Below are 23,215 nucleotides of genomic sequence, written 5' to 3' on the forward strand. Positions count from 1 at the left end.
TATTCTTTTAGGGCAGATCTATTGCTGCCAAAATCTCTGTTTTTCTTCATTTGAGAATTTCTCAATTTCCTCTTGATTCTTAAGGATATTTTCTCTGAACATGGAATTCTGGGTGGACATTTTTTCTCTTTCAGCAATTGAAAAACATTCCACTTCCTTCTGGCCTCCATGGTCTCTGATAAGAAATCCATTATCTGGGGCTTCCCTGGTGGCGCAGTGGTTGAGAATCCGCCTGCCGATGCAGGAGACACGGGTTCGTGCCCTGGTCCGGGAAGATCCCACATGCCGCGGAGCAACTAAGCACGTGAGCCATGGCCGCTGAGCCTGTGCGTCCGGAGCCTGTGCTCCGCAACGGGAGAGGCCACAACAGTGAGAGGCCCGCGTACCACAAAAAAAAAAAAAAAAAAAAAAAAGAAATCCATTATCTGAATTGCTTTTTCTTTTTTAAAAAAAATTTATTTATTTTATTTATATTTATTTTTGGCTGTGTTGGGTCTTTGCTGCTGCACGTGGGCTTCTCATTGAGGTGAATTCTCTAGATGCGTGGGCTTCAGTAGTTGTGGTGTGCTGGCTCAGTAGCTGTGGCACACGGGCTCAGTTGCTCCACAGCATGTGGGATCTTCCCGGACCAGGGCTCAAACTCATGTCCCCTGTATCGGCAGGCAGACTCTCAACCACTGCGCCACCAGGGAAGCCCTGAATTGGTTTTTCTATATAGGCAAAGTGTTATTTCTCTCTTCCTGTTTCCAAGACTTTGTCTTAGTTTTCAGAACTTTGACCATGATGTGTCTTGGTGTAGATTTGTTTGGATTTATCATATTTGAGTGTCACACAGCCTCTTGAATCTGTAGATTTACATCTTTTGCCATGTTTTGAAACTTTTCAGTCATTACTTCTTTGAATACTTTTTCAGTCCTACCCTTTTTTCTCCTCTTTTCTGGGACTCTGATGATACAATTTTTCAACCTTTTATAATAATACAAGTCCTTGAGGTTCATTTTCTTTTAGTCTGTTTTCTCTCTGTTGTTCAGATTGGGTAATTTCTATTTTGCTATGTTCAAGTTCACTGGTTATGTCCTCTGTCCTCTCCATTCTGCTTTTGAGCCTATCCATTGAATTTTTTTAGTTTGGTTATTGTATTTTTCAGTTATAAAATTTCTAACTGCTTGCTCTTTAGTTTTAGTTTTCTTTGCTAAAACGTTCTAATTTAATTTGTTTCAGGGATGTTTGTAATTGCTCATTGAAGCATTTTTATAACAGCTGCTTTAAACTCCTTGTCAGATAATTCTAACACCTATGTCAACTCAGTGTTGATGTCTCTTGATTGCCTATTCTCATTCAAGTTAAGATCTTCCTTGTCTTCGGTGTGATGAGCGATTTTTTAACTGAGGCCATTTTTGGGTGTTGTGTTACATGACTCTGGATTTTATTTAAATATTGTGTTTTAGCAGTCCTTTTCTGGCAACATCCCAGTAGGGAAAAATAGAATGCTGCATCATTGTTGTCAGGTGGCAGGGAAAGTCCAGGTCTTAACTTGGCCTCAGCTGGTAACTGGGAGGAGGTGTTCCTCATTACTTCTGAGTGGGAGTGAGAGTTCAGGCTCCTCACATTTTTCACTGATACCACTTTGACTGGAGGGGCATAGGTGCCTTGTCACTGCTTCTCACATGGCCTTTAATAATGCTGTAGTGAGGGGAGTAGCCCTGTTACTACGGAGAGGTGGTGAACGTCCTGACTCCTCATTAGGCTTCCTTGGATACCATTCCAGAGGAGAGGAGGGCCGCCTCATCACCACCAGATGGGAAGAGAAGTCCAGGCTCTCCACATGGTCTCCACTGACACCATGGGTTGGGGAGGGCCTTGTTGACACCCAGTGGCGATCAAACTCCTGGATTTCCACTCAGTCTTCTCTGACTCCATCCAGGTTGGGGCCTGGGCTACCTCATTATAGATGGTAAGGCTGGAACCGAGGCTGTCCACTCAGTCTCTGCTGGTGAAGTGGGTTTGCAGCCATAGTCTTATTCTGTGGCCTTTGGCTAGAGTCAAGCAGTTATTATCTAAAAGTGTTTAATCTTGGTAGGTTGTCTTTTCTTCTGGTTTTTCAGTTGTAGCGAGGAGGCTTTCCTTGTGGCTCTTTTTGTTTGATTGTGCCCACTGGAGTGTCTGGGTTGCTGGCTTCTCTGTTATCCAGTCTGGGATATAAGAGGTAAAAAGAAATTCCAGGAACTCACCAGCATGTTGTCCCTTGGGTCCCAAGGTCCTAGTTGGCCTGTCTTTCCTCTCCACTTCTCGGAGTCTTCTTATTGTTTTATAAATAATGCCCAGGATTTCTAGTTCCATTTAGCAGGAAGAATAGGGGAAAGTACATTGACTCCACCTTTCCAGAAGTAGAAATCTCAAATATATATATAATTATAGTTTTATAATGGTTAGAAGGAAAACACCCCATTTTATAAAAGGAAGCAATTTCTACAAGAAAGTTTTGACAGAGTTGAGTTTTTTAAGGCAGAGTGTGGTAAAAAGTACCCTTAAGATATTTTAGGAAAATAAGGTTGTAAAGAAATGAGGAGTTTCAAAGAAAGAAGCAGTAGAGTGAGCCAGCAGCAACAAAAGCATGTTTGCCACAAGATATCATTTTCTGGTTAGAAAAATGAGATATTACTAGTTATTATGCAAACCAAGTCAAATACATAGTACTTTTCTTTTTCCCTCTGTCTTTTTCCCTCCTTTCCTCTTCCTTCTCTTCTGCCTTCCCTCCCTAACTCTCTCCCTTCCTTTCTTTTAACCAGAGAAGAAAAGAGAGGCAGAAAACTGTGGCGGAAGCATATGGCCATATGGCTGTTCTCTCAACAACAATGTAGGGTTTCCAAAGTGTATTCTATGAAACGCCTGTTTATGGTGTTTACACTGTAGCTGTGCTATGGTGTTAGTTGGTTTTAGTTTAAAAAACAAAAGGGTTCCATGGTCAAATATGTTTGATACATGATAAATTAAAAAGGCTAAAAGGATGTTTTTAAAGCAAGACTTCTCACAGCCTATAATACTCTACTGTGCACTGTGAATGTCCAGGAGAAGAGGAAGAGTAAATAGCATTTCGTAAGCTCTCAGTGTTAGTACACAGAACAAATTTTTGTGAAAATTGCCGTAAAGGCATTTGTTGGCTAGCTGGCAGCTGAGTAATAAAATAGATCTGCAAAGCATCAAATGGCAAGGATTCATATATTATATATATTATATATATTCATATATTAAATGACTGCTCAGTGCCTGTAAACAAGCCCAAAACTTTTTAACAACAGACATGAAAAAAAAAATCCAGAAATTAAAGATCTGGTAAACTGCGACTGAACTTGTTAAATATAATTTAGAGATGGTATTTGTATCTAGATTTCTGTATTTTTTCAAACTTATTCCAGGTTGTGATCTCTTTGTTTATACTGAAAAATTATAGTGATTCAATATTTATGTTGCTATGTTAGAGCTTCATATTTATAGAAAAAGCAAGGTTGATTGACTTAAGTGTTAAATGCTTAAGAGTCTTAACTAGGAAAACCCATATAAAGTTTCATAATTCAAGCTACCATCTAGCAGCAGCTATTTAAATTGCAGGCAAAATATCTAGGTAGACTTAAGAGCTAGTCTTATAAGATCATACCCATTAAGTGGAATCAAATGCTTCATATTCCTATTGTAATGGCTGATCACCTCCCTAAAAAGGTACGTAAGGAGGAATTTTAACTTCTTTGGGCTCCTTTAACTATATTATCATCTGTAAAATCTCTGCACTCCAAAAAAAGCTCGTTGTAAAGTAAAATTCATAATCAAACCATATTTCCCATTGATTAATTTACTAAGTGAAGCAAGGATACAGTACCTATGAGACCTGAGATGCTCAGATGTTTATTGCCCTATGTGTCATCTGTGGGAAGAAAGAGAAGACTTTTTGCTTCCTAGCACAGTGGGGAGTATAATATAGGGATAAATCAGAAAGAAATCAGTATCCCTCTCATCATATATGCAGAAGCCCTCTCATTTATGAAACAGCCCTACCAGTAACAAAGAAATAAAGACCAGTTTTGTTCTTTCAAATATCTATTTCATAATAGCAAACCTCCATATTTTAAATTGCCATAGAAGAAAGGACACCCCTATTAGGAAATAGTGACTACAAAAGATAATACTTTGTTGTTGTTGTTCACAAAGCATGATATGATTAATCTACTAATCACCTGATAAATAGAAAGCCATTAGTCTAGTACTGTGTTAAGAGTTGAAGGGATACAGAGTTGACAATCTAATAAAAGAGACAAAATCAATACACATAAAACAATGAAAGACAGGGACAAACATATAACCTGTAGTTGAAATACTAGAACTTTTGCTTGTACTAAAAATAATTCATTTTAAAAAATTAACACAATTTTATAGGACAAAACATATACCAAAACATATGATATTAAATTGTAATAAGTTTCCTTACTTGAGCTTTTAAGGTTTGTAGTTGTTCTTCGTAATTCTGAGTCATTGCTAAGTTGCATTTTTCCAAACTGTCCAACTTCTGTCTAAGTAACCCCACCTGAATTAAGAATAAAATTTAATTTTGATTTTTCTAAATTTTGCCTGACAAAATCAGAAAATGTACAAAAGAGGAGTACAGTTCAAATAAAACTGCTGTACCAAACCAAGAATAAATATTTGTACTGTGGTTCTCAGAATAGTTATTAATAATTAAATTCACAAAAACCAAATGTAGCTAGCACTATTCCACTGGGTACACATTAAAACAGTATGGTACAAAAGATCCTTCTCACCGGCACTTTTTTTTTTTTTTTTTTTTTGCGGTAAGCGGGCCTCTCACTGTTGTGGCCTCACCCGTTGCGGAGCACAGGTTCCGGACGCACAGGCTCAGCAGCCATGGCTCACGGGCCCAGCCGCTCCGCGGCATGTGGGATCTTCCCAGACCAGAGCACGAACCTGTGTCCCCTGCATTGGCAGGCAGACTCGCAACCACTGCGCCACCAGAGAAGCCCTCACTGGCACATTTTAAAGCAAGATTTAAAAGTTACTTCGCACTATCTTTTGGGGAGGCTTATGTCATCGTTCCTGGGGCAGAACCCCTACAGACACACTTCAGCCTTTATTTTAGGTGCTACTACCTTCAATGGGAGCTCTGTTTTAGTGGTGTTGTGGAATAATTGTTACATTTTTATAAGAACTAACAAATTAAAAAGAAAAAGAAAAATGTCTAAGAGGAGTTCTTAGGGATTTAGCTTACAGAATTTGTCTGCTTAAAAAGTAGACAAGGCCCCGGGTTCACACATCTGTATTGTGACAGGTACAAAAGTGAGAAAATAGTCCCTTCCATATGCCAGGTCTGATGACCTGCCTCTATTGATAACTATAACTTGATAATTGATAACTGCTGCTTATTTGATAGAATACATTTAGCCCACTGTGACAGAATTTCAAGCTATAAATGCTATTGCTGATGCCTGATAAAAAGTATGTGTAATGAAAAATATATTCTGACAGAACAAATACAATTTATAACAGTCTGAGGAATTAACAATTTATTAACACATCTATGCAGTACCTCGTGACCTTTCTGCTCTAAACAAGTTTGTGCATTTGCCAACTCTTGATCCCGAAGATCTAATCGTGTCTCCAGAGCCCGCATCTTCCTTTCCCAATCCAGTTTTTTGTTGTTTACCATGATGTCAATTTGTTCCATTAATTCCTGAAGCTCAGCCTCACAAGGAGAAGCTCTGGCAATTGTAGAAAAGTAAAATACATTTAAAAAGAGTGAAATGTGAGAACAAGAAAAATTATGATCTTGCTTTGAATAGCTTGATCATTATTTCCTCAAATTGCTCAATTATTTAAATGGGAAGAATTCCAAAAACCAGAGGTTACGTTAAAACTAAAAGCTAATTTCAGAGCTAACAGTGTACATACTTTTCAAAGGCATTTTAAAAAGTACAGTTGCTGCCATAATATAATGCAATATATTGATAAAGTCACTGCCTGCATTTCTCTTATGTACTGGTGGCAATGCATGGATCTCCCTTACCCAAAAGTTTTGACTTAGACAAGGGAGTCCTAAAATGAAAAAATATTGTGTGGATTACGTCAGAAATAAGGTCACAATAAAGAAAGTTAGTTTAAAAATAATAAATAAATAAATAAATTTTAGAGTGGGCTAATTCGAAGGAAAATTCTAATTATGAAAAATGATTCCATGCTCTTACATGTAAATATACATATACCTATGTGCTTATCATAAGTTGAGGAGGTTTGATGGCAGGTCAGCTGGGGCTTCAGCTGTGCCTGCCAGGGAGAGAAGAACAAGCCCAGGCTAGGTAGGACCAGATTCAAATGTACTATCTGGGCTACACTGCTGCTCCTTCTGGAGAGAAACTTGGTGTGATCTGGCTGGTGGTGTCTCTTTGGAAGGAATCTAAGTGGGCAGGTGTGGGCAGAGTAATGTAAGATTTTAGACAATGGGGATACTATTAGTCAGAAAAGTGGTAATATTTTGGGTCTAGGAAGGTCTACTGTGTTTGAAACAAGACGCTTGGTGATAACTAGAATTATAGAGACCGAGAGTTGGAGAGATTGCTAATTGCTCCCAGGGCAGGGTTCTCCTTCATAGCAGCTGAAGCATTCCCCAAGGACCTGGTATAAATCCAGTCATTCAGCCTGGATAAGCAGGTAGATGTTGAGGCCTCAGACTTCAGCTTAAAGAACACACAAATGTCCAGATTAGAAAAGCAAGTTACTTCAGTATCCATTCAATGGTGCTGATAGGGCTTCCAATATATTTGCATAGCTGGGAGGAAGGCAGGAGAGGCAGCTGTAAAATGACATCATTTCCTCCATTTAGTTTCACCAAATCAGAATTTTAGGGCTAATTAAGCATCATTTAGCATTTTTTAAAAACTGAAGCCCAGCGACATCAAGGTCACACATTAATTAATGGAAGAGCCAGAACTAGATCCTAGACAGCTTCTTCCCATCTTAATTAAGCTCCTTCCTGTATACCACACAGCAAAAGACATGGTGTTTTGCATAAGAACTTGCTTGAAAAATGTAGTACAAATTAGCTCTGTTGCAATAGGCTTAGAAATAGTTATTTGAACTCAAAGAACTCAGAATTTCCACAATCCCTTTCTCAAATACCCAGAGTCAACCTGAACAAGGGATGTCCCTTTGATTGGCTTATTCAACAGCAGATTCACCAGTTCTGACACCAGAGAGGTTTTAAGTACAAAATGCCATTCTTAAGTCTTCTAACATTCCTGGGCTAAGGCCCAAAGGCTCTCAATTTTTACTTAAAAGCTAAAACAAGTCTGAGGAAAGGAAGTACTAATTCCTCTATAAAAAACTTGATTGGATTTTGATTGGAGTTCTGATGTGGGGAAAAACAACAGAACGAAAAGAATGGTTTTCACACCATTTTTATTTCATAACAACATGTATCACTCTTTACTGTAAATACGTTTTGTCTATTTTTTTCTGCTGGTGTAAACTCTGAAAGAAAAAGGACTACATCAGTCTTGTTCATCACCATCTCCCCAAGGTTTAGCACAGTGTTCCAGCACATAGCAGATGCTCAAAAAATCTCTGAAGAGTCAACGAACAAGTTTTTTCCCTTACTATCTCCTTGGCATATAGGAATGTACTGTGCTAATGGAATTAAAATATAGGCCTAAATTAGAGTGTGGCATAATATAAGCTACTCAATCAGTATTATTAAATAAGTGAATAAAGTGTTTATTTCCTGGTTATGACTATGATATGCAAAAGTCAGAATATTAGACTTCAAGGTGGAAGGACTTTTACAAGCCATCTAGTCCAACTACCCATTCAGTGTTTGCATACCTTCCACAAATGTTTCTGGAGAGAATCATCTATCATACCCCACTGATCAGATTCAGCAAATCTAGGACAGAGCCCAGATTCTGCATTGGTAACAAAGGTATCAAGTACATGCCACTTGGTGCATGCCAAAGTTTGTGATCTATTTTGTAATATCACCACCAAGAGGTCACCCAGCCTAGGTCTGAACTTTTCCTTTAGCAGGTAACCACTGTCTGAGATTGCATCTAGACAGAAGTGGGTATTTAAAAGTTCTTTCTTATACTGAAGAACTTTTTCATCCACTGGTCCTAATTTGATCCATTGTAACCATTGAGAACAAATGCCTTTTCAACACTGTAGACAATAAAATACTTGAATACGTTAGTTATCAATACACTGAATACAGTTATCAGTGTACCTCCAGATTCTTCCTGAGTCTTCTCAATGTTCAATATTTGAGACTGAACATACTAACAGACAATGCCAGAATACACGGTAATGGATTCTTACCCAAAACCTTTGCAGCAACAGTCCTAGAATGGTCAAGACTTGGTCAATGACTGACAGCTTCCCCAATTTTGCCTCCACTTCCAACTCAGGACCAACCAGAGAAAGGCAAATATGTTCCCCAAGCAAATATGTTCCCCAAACCAATCACATAGGAGGCCCTGCTTCTAACGATCTTGCCTCTAGCTTCCCCATGTCGACAGCCTAGGGCTGAGGCATACCTGAAGCCTTCTGGTTTTTCACTGTTAAGCCTTCCCACCCTCATGCCTGTCTTTGAGTCTGCCAAATGCAAGTGATAGTTGACTCCCTTTTTGTAGAAATCTTTGAATAAATAGCCTTCATTTTTTCTTATTGGGTGGTCTTTGTTTATTTTCACAAGTTATCTTTATTTTCTTCAATTACTTGTAGAGATTTTTTTTCTCTACCATTCACTACCTAGTATATTGCTTAGAAAATACTACATGTTTAATATACAGTTGTTGAACTGTATATTAGTTGAAGAAATGAATGACTATTTTAAGATTTTCAGAACCTTCATAATCTGGGTGGCTTTCCTCTGAACAAGTTCCTTCCTGTTTGTCGATTTCCTCCTTGAAATGTATTGTTCAGAACTTTAACATGGTGCCCAAGGTATGGTCTAATTAGCTCACAGAGGGACTCTCACATCCTTTGTTTTAGGTGATACATACTTTCATTCAAGCAGATGAAGATCACCTTAGCTTTGAATTTGGGAGGGGGAAGGGTAAAGCAGTGATATCATATGACTTTTAAGGCGATTTTTTTCTTGCTAAACACGCTTTTTCCTTTCATGCATGCTACCAGTAAAGCCACCTACTCACTATCTTTTGATTGTTTCATTTTGGGGGATGCTCCAAGGGCAGGGACTTATAGTTATTTTCATTACATTTCAGTGTTACAGTTTCAGCCTCGATGTAGGTTGTCATCACTGATTCTTTAAGGAAGCAAACATTCACAGGTGATTTCTCCCCACTGTGAGAGGAACTAGGAAGACAGAGACACAAGACCAACTGTCTGTGTATAGGAAGACTTGCAAGGCAGGCAGGTAGAGTAACAGATTGATGAATACATACAGTTCTTTTGGGAACAGAAAGGAGGGGCCCAAATACCCCTTGGGTATTGGACAGCGTGGACTATCACAGAAACCTTCCTGAAAGAGGTAACATCTGAGCTTATATTTTGGGATCCTGGTACTGTCAGAGAATATATTCACTATACCTCCCAATTTTGTGTCAGCAGAAGATTTGATAAGCATTACTTGTTTTACATATACATTTTTTTTTCATACAAGTGATTGTTAAATGTCATAAAGGACAGGAGAGAGGACAGAGCCCTCTGGCCTTCCATTATCAAGCCCTTCAGGGTCACAGTGATCTGTTGATTATTTCTTTTATTATAATCAGATGTTAATACACTTAATTAACCTTACTTTTTTTTCCCACAAAAAAATGTGGTGAAAAGCCCTATAAAATATGCGAAGGCCCAAGTACATCTCTGTCTATATGTTCTCTGATGCACCAGCATATTTGCACTTTGAAGCAAGGCTGGTCTAGCATGCAGTAGTCCGGGTGCATCCATGCTGAATCCTGGTGGCCACTGCTTCCTCTTCTGGATGCTCACAAACCACTGATAATCTTTTCCAGAGTCTTAGCTAAGATTTAGTCAAACACACTTTTACATCAAATTCAGCTTTTTGTCATATTTAATACTCCCCTTTGAAAGTTAATTGTCTAATCTTGTAGTATATTTTCCCTTCCTCAGTTTCTCAGAGATAATTAATAGCAGTTCAGCTGTCTCAGTATAAATATCTGTTCCTAAATCTAGTGAACTTTAAAATAAAATACAAGAGGCTTAGTTTAGCCTCCTCCATAACTGGACAGTACATTATTTATACTTTTATTTCTTCCTTTAGTCAAATGCTGACTAACACTATGCTAATTACTTTCCTGTACTTCCTGTCATGAATCCTCATAACATCCCATATAGTAGACCTTATTATTCCAAGTTTAGAAAAGTTGACTGAGGAGCTAAAAAAGAAAAAAAAAATTATCTGAATCTTTCAGCATTGGAGACTGGTTGGATTGCACCTGATAACACAACTTAAGACATATAAACCCCTGCCCTAGCTATTGGGTTTATCCTTGGGAGCAATTCACAAGAGAAAGATCCTGAGGTCAGGACAGCAGTCTGAATGCATTAAGCTAGAAAGGAGGGGGCACAGTGAGACTTGCAGGGTAACATACCAGTCTGGGGATCCTAGAGTTAAAATACCAGGACATCATTATTTGGTGATGAAGAGAGAGCAAACTAGAAAGCTGGTGATGTAAATGGAGGCAGTAGTGGCAAGTGTGTTGGGAAAGGGAAGGGGAAAGGAATGTGGAGAGAGTCATTCAGATCAAAAGGGGCTATGGTAAGATACATGGAATATACATCACTCCAAAGTCCTTTAACAATGGGCTTAGGTGCTGATTCTTAAAAGGCAGACCTTCATCAGACAGATAACTATGGTGACCATATGATTTGTTATCCAACCCAGGACAATTTTAAAAGTGAAAGGGGCACTAATAATAATTATTCCAGGACAACAGGTATAAACAATGGCTTTTCTCGGCAAACTGAAATGTAGGGTCAGTCTATCCATCACCAGTCTGGAAAACAGAAGTGGGTAACAGGTCTATTTTTTTAAAAAATGAGTGAGTTCAGTTCAGGACATGAGAAATGTCTGACAGAACTGGATCTTCACCTTGGGAGAGAGAAGAGGGGCTTTGCCTTAAAAAACAAATATAGAAGTCATCACGGAGAAAGGGGAGGGAAAGAGGAAGGGAAGCAGGGAGAAAAAATAAAGAGGACACTATTTCATGCAACATGGACAAGCCTAAGAAAATGAGTTTCCAAAAGGCTGATGAGAAATCTTATCAGGTCTTATCTTTTTCAAAATATTCTAATAAAACTCATTTTAAAAATGTATTAACATACTATCTTAGTTATATTACTATTATTTAGTTCCACTAAGTGTATAGTGGCACAATATATTCAAAGCAGTGAAAGAAAAAAATTTTCAACCAAGACTACTCTAACCAGCAAAGTTATCACTCAGAAAAGATATAAAGAGTTTTCCAGAAAAGCAAAAGCTAAAAGGAGTTCATCACCATTAAATTGGCATGACAAGAAATGTTAAAGGAACTTCTTGAAGCTGAAAAGAAAGGGCACTGATTAATAACAAGGACACATATGAAAGAATAAATCTCACTGGAAAGGTAAATTTATAGTAAAGGTAGTGAGTTAATCACTTATAAAGCTAGTAAGAAGATTCAAAAACAGGTAGTAAAAATAACTATGATTACAACAATTAAGGGATATACAAGATGAAAAGATGTAAAATGTGACATCAAAAACATTAAATGCAGCAAGGGGAAGAGTAAGAATGTTGAGCTTTACAATGGTATCAAACTTAAGTTATTATCAACTTTATATCAACTGTTATAGATAGCAATTGTTACATGTAAACCTCATGGTAACCACAAAGCAAAAACCTATAGTAAATACCCAAAAGATAAAGGAATATAAGCATACTACTAAAGAAAGTCATCAAATCACAAAGGAAGAGAGCAAGAGAAGAAGGAAGGAACAGAGAGGAACTATAAAAACAGCTAGAAAACAATTAACAAAATGGCAGTAAGTGCTCAGCTATCAATAATTACTTTAGGGACTTTCCTGGTGGTCCAGTGGGTAAGACTCCACACTCCCAACACAGGGGCCTGGATTCCATCCCTGGTCAGGGAACTAGATCCCGCATGTATGCCACAACTAACAGTTCACATGCTGCAACTAAGAGTCCACACACCACAACTAAGAAGTCCACATGCCACAACTAAGAAGCCCTCATGCCACAACTAACAGTCTGCATGCCACAGCTAAGAAGTCTACATGCCACAACTGAGACCTGGCATAGGCAAAATGAATAAACAATAAATAAAAATAATTTTTAAAATAAAAAAAATACTTTAAATGTAAATGGACTAAATTCTCCAATCAAAAGACAGAGTGGCTGAACAGATAAGAAAATAAGACCCATCTATATGCTGCCTATAAGAGACTCATTTAGGATGTAAGAACACACATAGACTGAAAGTGAAGGGATGGAAAAAGATATCTCATACAAATGAAAACTGAAAAAAAGTTGGAATAGCTATACTTTTATCAGACAAAATAGACTTTAAAACAAAGAGTGTAAAAGAGACAAAAAAGGGCATTGTATAATGATAAAGAAGTGAATCCAACAAGAAGATATAACATTCGTAGCTGGTACGCAAGAAGAGGGGTTTAAGCACACCGCTTAAAGGAGCTCCAGAAATGGGCGCGGAGCTGCCGAAGTGAAAAGAGACTTTTTTTAACCTCTTTGTTTCCTGGTGCAAGAGGAGAGGGGATTAAGCGCGCTGCGTAAAGGAGCTCCAGAAATGGGCACGCGCGAGCTGTGGCTATCAGCACGGGCACCAGAGACGGGCATGAGATGCTAAGGCTGCTACTGCAGCCACCAAGAAGCCTGTGTACAAGCACAGGTCACTCGCCACACCTCCCCTCCCGGGAGCCAGTGCAGCCCACTACTGCCATGGTCCCAGGATCCAGGGACAACTTCCCCGGGAGAACGCACAGCGTGCCTCAGGCTGCTGCAGGCTCACCCCACATCCATACCCCCCACCGCAGCGTGAGCCAGAGCCCCTGAATCAGCTGCTCCTTTAACCCCACCCTGTCTTAGTGAAGAGCAGATGCCCTTGGGTGACCTACGCACAGAGGCAGGGCCAAGTCCAAAGCTGAACCCCAGGAGCTGTGCGAACAAAGAGGAGAGGGGGAGGTCTCTCGCAGCAGCCTCAGAAGCAGCGGATTAAATCTCCACAATCCACCTGAAGTGCCCTGCATCTGCAGAATTCCTGAATAGACAGCAAATCATCCCAAGTTGAGGAGGTGGACTTTGGGAGCAAGATTTATTATTATTTTCCCCTTTTTCTCTTTTTGTGAGTGTGTATGTATCTGCTGCTGTGTGAGATTTTGTCTGTATAGCTTTGCTTTCACAATTTGTCCTAGGGTTCTGACTACCCCCCCCCCTTTTTTTTTACTTAAAAAATTTTTCTTCTTAATAATTATTTTTTATTTTAATAACTTTATTTTATCCTACTTTATCTTCCTTCTTACTTTCTTTTTCTTTCTTTCTTTCTTTCTTTCTTTCTTTCTTTCTTTCTTTCTTTCTTTCTTTCTTTCTTTCTTTTTCTTTTCTTCCTTTCTTCTTTCCTATCTTCCTCCCTCCCTTCCTCCTGCCCTTCCTCTCTCCCTCCCTCCCTCCCTTCCTCCCTCTCTTCCTCCATCCCTTCCTTTCTTCCTTCCTTCCTTTCTTTCATTCCTTTCTATTTTTTCTCCCTTTCATTCTGAGCGGTGTGGATTAAAGGCTCTTGGTGCTCCAGCCAGGAGTCAAGGCAGTGTCTCTGAGGTGGGAGAACCAAATTCAGGACACTGGTCCACAAGAGACCTCCCAGCTCCATGTAATATCAAATGGCAAAAATCTCCCAGAGATCTCCATCTTAACACCAAGACTCAACGACCAGCAAGCTACAGTGCTGAACACCCTATGCCCAACAACTAGTAAGACAGGACTACAGCCCCATCCATTAGCAGAGAGGCTGCCTAAAATCACAGTAAGGCTACAGACACCCCAAAACACACCACCAGACATGGACCTGCCCACCAGAAAGACAAGATCCAGCCTCATCCAACAGAAAACAGGCACTAGTCCCAAACCAGGAAACCTACTCAACCTACTGAACAAACCTTAGACACTGCAGACAGACAGCAAAAACAACAGGAACTGCGAACCTGCAGCCTGCAAAAAGGAGACCCCAAACACAGTAAGCAAAATGAAAAGACAGAAAAACACACAGCAGATGAAGGAGCAAGGTAAAAACCCAACAGACCTAACAAATGAAGAGGAAATAGGCAGTCTACCTGAAAAAGAATTCGGAATGATGATAGTAAAGATGATCCAAAATCTTGGAAATTGAATAGACAAAATGCAAGAAACATTTAACAAGGACCTAGAAGAAATAAAGAGGAAGCAAGCAACGATGAGCAACACAAAAAATGAAATTAAAAATACTCTAGATGGGATCAATAGCAGAATAACTGAGGCAGAAAAACGGATAAGTGACGGGGAAAATAAAATAGTGGAAATAACTACTGCAGAGCAGAATAAAGAAAAAAGAATGAAAAGAATTGAGGACAGTCTAAGAGACCTCTGGGACAACATTAAATGCACCAACATTCGAATTATAGGGGTCCCAGAAGAAGAAGAGAAAAAGAAAGGGACTGAGAAAATATTTGAAGAGATTATAGTTGAAAACTTCCCTAATATGGGAAAGGAAATAGTTAATCAAGTCCAGGAAGCACAGAAAGTCCCATACAGGAAAAATCCAAGGAGAAACATGCCAAGACTCATATTAATCAAACTATCAAAAATTAAATACAAAGAAAACATATTAAAAGCAGCAAGGGAAAAACAACAAACAACACACAAGGGAATCCCCATAGGTTAACAGATGATCTTTGAGCAGACAAACAAAAGCTGAGGGAGTTCAGCACCACCAAACCAGCTTTACAACAAATGCTAAAGGAACTTCTCTAGGCAAGAAACACAAGAGAAGGAAAAGACCTACAAGAACAAACTTGAAACAATTAAGTAAATGGTAATAGGAACATACATATTGATAATTACCTTAAATGTAAATGGCTTAAAGGCTCCCACCAAAAGACAGAGACAGGCTGAATGGATACAAAAACAAGACCCATATATATGCTGTCTACAAGAGACACACTTCAGACCTAGGGACACATACAGACTGAAAGTGAAGGGATGGAAAAGATATTCCATGCCAGTGGAAATCAGAAGAAAGTTGGAGTAGCAATTCTCATATCAGACAAAATAGACCTTAAAATAAAGACTATTACAAGAGACAAAGAAGGACACTACATAATGATCAAGGGATCGATCCATGAAGAAGATATAACAATTGTAAATATTTATGCACCCAACATAGGAGCACCTCAATACATAAGGCAAATACTAACAGCCATAAAAGAGGAAATCGACAGTAACACAGTCATAGTAGCGGACTTTAACACCCCACTTTCACCAATGGATAGATCATCCAAAATGAAAATAAATAAGGAAACACAAGTTTTAAATGATACATGACACAAGATGGATTTAATTGATATTTATAGGACATTCCATCCAAAAACAACAGAATACACATTTTTCTCAAGTGCTCATGGAACACTCTCCAGGATAGATCATATATTGGGTCACAAATCTAGCCTTGGCAAATTTAAGAAAATTGAAATCGTATCAAGTATCTTTTCCGACCACAATGCTATGAGACTAGACGTCAATTACAGGAAAAGATCTGTAAAAAATACAAACACATGGAGGCTAAACAATACATTACTTCAACGAAGTGATCAATAAGAAATCAAAGAGAAAATCAAAAAATACTTAGAAACAAAAGACAATGGAGACACGATGACCCAAAATATATGGCATGCAGCAAAAAGCAGTTCTAAAAGGGACGTTTATAGCAATACAATCCTATCTTAAGAAACAGGAAACACCTCAAATAAACAACCTAACCTTGCACCTCAAGCAATTAGAGAAAGAAGAACAAAAAACCACCAAATTTAGCAGAAGGAAAGAAATCATAAAGATCAGATCAGATCAGAAATAAATGAAAAAGAAATGAAGGAAACGATAGCAAACATCAATAAAACTAAAAGCTGGTAAATAAACAAATTTGGTAGATAAACAAAATTGATAAACCATTAGCCAGACTCATCAAGAAAAAAAGGGAGAAGACTCAAATCAATAGAATTAGAAATGAAAAAGGAGATGTAACAACTGACATTGCAGAAGTACAAAAGATTATTAGAGATTACTACAAGCATCTGTATGCCAATAAATTGGACAACCTGGCAGAAATGGACAAATTCTTAGAAATACACAAGCTGCCAAGACTGAACCAGAAAGAAATAGAAAATATGAACAGACCAATAATAACAAGCACTGAAATTGAAACTGTGATTAAAAATCTTCCAACAAACGAAAGCCCAGGACCAGATGGCTTCACAAGCGAATTCTATCAAACATTTAGAGAAGAGCTAACACCTATCCTTCTCAAACTCTTCCAAAAGATAGCAGAGGGAGGAACACTCCCAAACTCATTCTATGAAGCCACCATAACCCTGATACCAAAACCAGACAAAGATGTCACAAAGAAAGAAAACTACAGGCCAATATCACTGATGATCATAGATGCAAAAATCCTCAACAAAATACCAGCAAACAGAATCCAACAGCACATTAAAAGGATCATACACTATGATCAAGTGGGTTTTATTCCAGAAATGCAAGGATTCTTTAATATACCCAAATCAATCAACATGATACACCATATCAACAAACTAAAGGAGAAAAACCATATGATCATCTCAATAGATGCAGAGAAAGCTTTTGACAAAATTCAACACACATTTACGATAAAAACCCTGCAGAAAGTAGGCACAGAGGGAAATTTCTTCAACATAATAAAGGCCATATATGACAAACCTACAGCCAACATCGTCCTCAATGGTGAAAAACTGAAACCATTTCCACTAAGATCAGGAACAAGACAAGTTTGCCCACTCTCACCACTCTTATTCAACATAGTTTTGGAAGTTTTAGCCACAGCAATCAGAGAAGAAAAAGAAATAAAAGGAATCCAAATTGGAAAAGAAAAAGTAAAGCTGTCATTATTTGCAGATGACATGATACTATACATAGAGAATCCTAAGGATGCTACCAGAAAACTACTAGAGCTAATCAATGAATTTGGTAAAGTAGCAGGATACAAAATTAATGCACAGAAATCTCTGGCATTCTTATACACTAATGACGAAAAATCTGAGAGTGAAATTAAGAAAACATTCCCATTTACCATTGCAACAAAAAGAATAAAATATCTAGGAATAAACCTACCTAAGGAGACAAAAGACCTGTATGCAGAAAATTATAAGACACTGATGAAAGAAATTGAAGATGATATAAATAGATGGAGAGATATACCATGTTCTTGGTTTGGAAGAATCAACATTGTGAAAATGACTCTACTACCCAAAGCAATCTACAGATTCAATGCAATCCCTATCAAACTACCACTGGCATTTTTCACAGAACTAGAACAAAAAATTTCACTATTTGTATGGAAACACAAAAGACCCTGAATAGCCAAAGCAATCTTGAGAACGAAAAATGGAGCTGGAGGAATCAGGCTCCCTGACTTCAGACTATACTACAAAGCTACAGTAATCAAGACAATATGGTACTGGCACAAAACCAGAAATATAGATCAATGGAACAGGATAGAAAGCCCAGAGATAAACCCAAGCACATACGGTCACCTTATCTTTGATAAAGGAGGCAAGAATATACAATGGAGAAAAGACAGTCTCTTCAATAAGTGGTGCTGGGAAAACTGGACAGTTACATGTAAAAGTATGAAATTAGAACACTCCCTAATACCATACACAAAAATAAACTCAAAATGGGTTAAAGACCTAAATGTAAGGCCAGACACTATAAAACTCTTAGAGGAAAACATAGGCAGAACACTCTATGATATAAATCACAGCAAGATCCTTTTTGACCTACCTCCTAGAGAAATGGAAATAAAAACAAAAATAAACAAATGGGACCTAATGAAACTTAAAAGCTTTTGCACAGCAAAGGAAACCATAAACAAGACCAAAAGACAACCCTCAGAATGGGTGACAATATTTGTAAATGAAGCAACTGACAAAGGATTAATCTCCAAAATTTACAAGCAGCTCATGCAGCTCAATATCAAAAAAACAAACAACCCAATCCAAAAATGGGCAGAAGACCTAAACAGATATTTCACCAAAGAAGGTATACAGATTGCCAACAAACACATGAAAGAATGCTCAACATCATTAATCATTAGAGAAATGCAAGTCAAAACTACAATGCTATATCATCTCACACTGGTCAGAATGGCCATCATCAAAAATCTACAAACAATAAATGATGGAGAGGGTGTGGAGAAAAGGGAACCCTCTTGTACTGTTGGTAGGAAAGTACACTGATACAGCCACTATGGAGAACAGAATGGAGGTTCCTTAAAAAACTAAAAATAGAACTACCATACAACCCAGCAATCCTACTACTCAGCATATACCCTGAGAAAAACCATAATTCAAAAAGAGTCATGTACCACATTGTTCACTGCAGCTCTATTTACAATAGCCAGGACATGGAAGCAACCTAAGTGTCCATTGATAGATGAATGGATAAAGAAGATGTGGCACATATATAAAATGGAATATTACTCAGCCATAAAAAGGAACGAAACTGAGTTATTTGTAGTGAGGTGGATGGACCTAGAGTCTGTCATACAGAGTGAAGTAAGTCAGAAACAGAAAAACAAATACTGTATGCTAACATATATATATGGAATCTAAATAAATAAATAAATGGTCATGAAGAAGCTGGGGCAAGATGGGAATAAAGACGTTGACCTACTAGGGAATGGACTTGAGGACACGGGGAGGGGGAAGGATAAGCTGGGACAAAGTGAGAGTGTGGTAGTGTATATATGGACATACATACACTAACAAATGTAAAATAGATAGCTAGTGGGAAGCAGTCGCATAGCACAGAGAAATCAGCTTGGTGCTTTGTGACCAGCTAGAAGGGTTCGATAGGGAGGGTTGAGGGAGGGAGATGCAAGAGGGAAGAGATATGGGGATATATGTATAGGTATAACTGATTCATTTCGTTATAAAGCAGAAACTAACACACCATTGTAAAGCAATTATACACCAATAAAAACATTAAAATAAAAAAAGAAAGTTGTATACATAGAAGAGTACTCCTTTAAAGGATTTTTCTGAATTCAGATGTGAGAATGTGCTTTAATATTCATCTGCCTTGGTCTTTGAAAATATGACTTGCACAGCAGATAAAAAAAATTTTGGTAGATCATGTAGCAGTAACTAGATTTTTAGGAAGGATCTGACAAGATTCTATGAACGAGATCAACTACTATGATATAAGTCACAGAATAAAGAGTAAATGATTCAGTAGAGAAAATGAGACTTTTGGTTGAGGACGGATGAACATAAAATTTTGCTCCCTTCCCAAATCCTACTAAAATAAAGCAAAGGAATATTTTAACCTACAAGGTTAAACCTATAGGACAAAAAAATGGGAGCTGGTATTGGAAAAAGCCAAGAAGCAACCCACTAGATATTTCTGGAAGTACGAGGTGAATGCTGGCTGCCCAACTTATACCCTGTAAGCAGGAGAATTTCGAATCATGTTCTCTGGAAACTGATCAGCCTGAGACAAAGGAAAGAGACTACCCTGATAATCAGACAGTGAAGACCACTATCAACAAGCCCTTCCCATGTACACTGGATCTTCCCATCAGCTTCTGATGCCATTACTCTTAAACAGGAGCAAGCAGTCAGAGATCACAGACATCTGAGGAAAGCAGTTCACACAGCGAGGTCAAATACAAACAGAAAGACATTGTTTGAAGAAAATTATGCAGAAAGGAGAAAACTTCAAAAAATTTATAATTAAGATACTAGAGGTATTAGCTCCAGGAAAAACAAAATGTGCAGGAAAGGAAAAGTAATCACAGTATACTATATGGCTCAGAGGTGAAGAGTATTTATAAAGGTAGAGGTATTTACAAAGTCATAACAAGGCAAACAGAATATTGATCCAACCAAAATTATGGTGTATGGAGAGAACGGAGGAATGGTGTGTGTGTGTGTGTGTGTGTGTGTGTGTGTGTGTGTGTGTGTGTAGCAGGGATGACGAGGTGACCAAAACCGAAAAATCAAGAAGTAGCAATGTAAGCATGTTCTTTAGAGATATGGAGATAAATATCAAAAGGATCAGCCAAAAGAAATGAAAGTGGTTGCCTTTCGGGAGTGGAAAACTGGGGCAGGAATAGGAGATTTCTGTGTTTTGGTAACAGTGACAAAGAACCAAATGACTTTTAAAATTACATACATGAGTAACTAAGTAAAGGAAAATCTGGATAAATATTGTTTTTTAGTTAGAAAAGATATTTTAAAGAAAAAAATCCATCATATGTGCATCCACTTATATTGTACAAGGAAAATGACATTTTTCAAAACATCACTCCAGAATTCAGAAATTTTGGGACTCTCTGTGTTTTATTGACCTTAGCATTGCTCAATGCATTTGTGGAATTCCTATTTAGAAATGACCTTCAGAGATAAGTTTATTAAACATAAGCTTTAATAATCTTAAATATATTAGACTGCACAGCACATTGGATGGTGGTTATACTGAGCCCTTAGGGAGCTGTAGCTGCACTGTAGTTGGTGGAATGATTTCTCTGGAAAACCTAACTGATTTCTCTTCTAGAGTAGCAGATGCTGGGAGAAAGGCAGAGCCGTGGAGTAATTGTTGGGGTTTGGAAAGAGGCACAAATTGAAGGATGTTGAGAAATATACCAGAGCCACACCCACAGAATGACTGACTGTAAAGGAGTTAATATAAGAAGCAAGAGATAATTTCAAACACTTCTTATTCATATTTTTAATGAGTCAAAGGGTGTATTGCATTGATAAAGAAAAGCAATTTACTATGTAAAAGGAACAATGAAATAAACATACAAAAAAAGAAGTATTGGAAATAAAAACATGGTTGTCAATACTAAAGATCTCAAGAGAAGCAATAAAAAACCAGAATGTAATCACTGCTGAAATAAAAATGAGAAAATGCAAGGAATTCCTCCAGGACATAGAACAAAAAAGACAATGATGGAAATTATGAGAAAAAAGAAAAAGATGTAGGCATTCTAGTAGATTGAAACAAGATGGTGGAGAATTATTAATCAAAGGAATAGAATAAAATTTCACTGAGCTGAAGAGTTGAATCTTCAGTAATAAAAGTGTTCACCAAATGCTGTGAAGGATTATTGAGAAAGGATCTATACCTAGAAAGTTATCTTGGTAAATCTGTAAATTCCAAGGATAAAAAGAAATCCCATAAGCCTCCAGATACGAAAAAAAAAAAAAAAAAAAAGGGATAACAAAACCTGAAGGAGAGAATGAGACTGACATTGGACTTTCCATTTTCAACACTCCACACTTCAAGACCATGGGAGTAATGACTGTTACAGAGTTCCTGTGTAAGGGTAAAAATAAGACATTTGGACATGAAAAATGTTAAGAAGTACACTACCTATGTTCATTTTTATGAAAAGATTACCTAAGGCAGTACTTCAGTCAAATTAAAAATGAATTTTAAATAAGTTAAATTAAGAACAGGGAAAATTTTATATAATAGTAATAAGCGATGCAATCAAATTTACAGCTGTTGAAGAGGATTCTTAAAAGAGGAATAAAATAGTTAACATTATCCTATATATAATCATTTATATATAAATTAATAGAAATCAGGACTAGAAATCCAGATTATTTCTTGGAGGTGAAGTAAGAGAATGCGGAAGCAAAAACAGTACTAAAGGTGAAGTCTTACATAGGGTTGAGGGAGGTCAAAGTTACACTAAAATTTCGGGAAGCCAGACTAGAAATCCAAATTTAAAATATTTGTAAAAAATGTAAATAAAAAACTTATAAAATAGGCTGTAGAACTTCTAAGAGAAAAAGAAGAAAAAGAAAACTAGATAAGACTAGCAAATGTTGGCAAAGCAAAAAGGGTCAAATGTTAATATATTAATGATCATAAAATCCTCCTTTTAGTGGCAAAGACATTCCAATTGAGGTATATATATATATATATATATATATATATACATTAATCTAACTATATGCTACTTATAAGAGACACAATATGATATTTAAAAAATATTGAAAATAAGGGTATGAGAGAATAGAAAATATATATTGGTCTCTGCCCCCGGTTCCTGGCACAAAGTTCCTAAAACCCTTGTAATTTCCTAAGTGATAAGAACTCTAGGGGCATCTCTTGCTCTAATATTGGTCTTAGACCTTGGTTCCTGAAACCTTAGTAATTTCCTGGGTGATAGGAGTGTCTTTTGTTCTAATGAGGCAACTTTGGGCAGGTTCCTAGATGACTCCTGGATGAGGGCTGGTCACCAGAAAGACCAAGTCATGATTAGAAACTTGGAATTTTCAGCCCCGCCTCTCCCCGCTCCATTCTCTTGTGTAGGGAGATGGTCTGAAAATGTAGTTAATGATTAATCATGCCTATGTGATGAAGCCTCCATAAAAATCCCCAAAGTATGGGGTTTGGAGAACTTCTGGGTTGGTGACCAGGTGGAGGTGCTGGGAGAGTGGCATGCTGCTTCCCATATACCTTGAGCTATGCATCCTTTCCATCTGGATGCTCATCTGTATCCTTTAACAAGCTGGGTGAAAGTAAGAGTTTAAAGATAAGCGTTTTCCCTAGTCTGTGAGCTGCTGTAGCAAATTAATCAAATCCAAGGAGGGGCTATTGGAACCTCTGATCTCTAACTGGTTGGTCAGAAGCACCAGGTGACAACCTGGGCTTGCAACTGGAGCTGAAGAGGGTGGTGAGCAGTCTTGTGGGACTAAGCCCTCAACCTGTGGGATCTGATGTTGTCTCTGGGTAGACAGTGTCAGAACTGAGTTGAATTGCAGGACACCCAGCTGGTGTCCCAGAGAATTGCTTGGTGGGGGAAAAAACCTCCACACATTTGGTGACCAGAAGTGTTCTCTGTGAAGGTAAAGGAGACACACA

At 37.9% G+C, this 23,215-nt stretch overlaps 1 protein-coding gene across 1 annotated transcript in view; it reads right to left on the minus strand.

The window, feature by feature from the left end:
• Positions 1-23,215, minus strand: part of DEUP1 (deuterosome assembly protein 1) — a 210,387-nt gene that overhangs the window by 61,734 nt on the left and 125,438 nt on the right. Inside the window, 2 exon segments of the mRNA XM_067038290.1 lie at positions 4,481-4,576; positions 5,594-5,765. Of these exon segments, the coding sequence (XP_066894391.1) occupies positions 4,481-4,576; positions 5,594-5,765 (268 nt within the window).

Source organism: Kogia breviceps, chromosome 7 (genome assembly GCF_026419965.1).
Source record: "Kogia breviceps isolate mKogBre1 chromosome 7, mKogBre1 haplotype 1, whole genome shotgun sequence".
Classification (NCBI taxonomy): Eukaryota; Metazoa; Chordata; class Mammalia; order Artiodactyla; family Physeteridae; genus Kogia; species Kogia breviceps.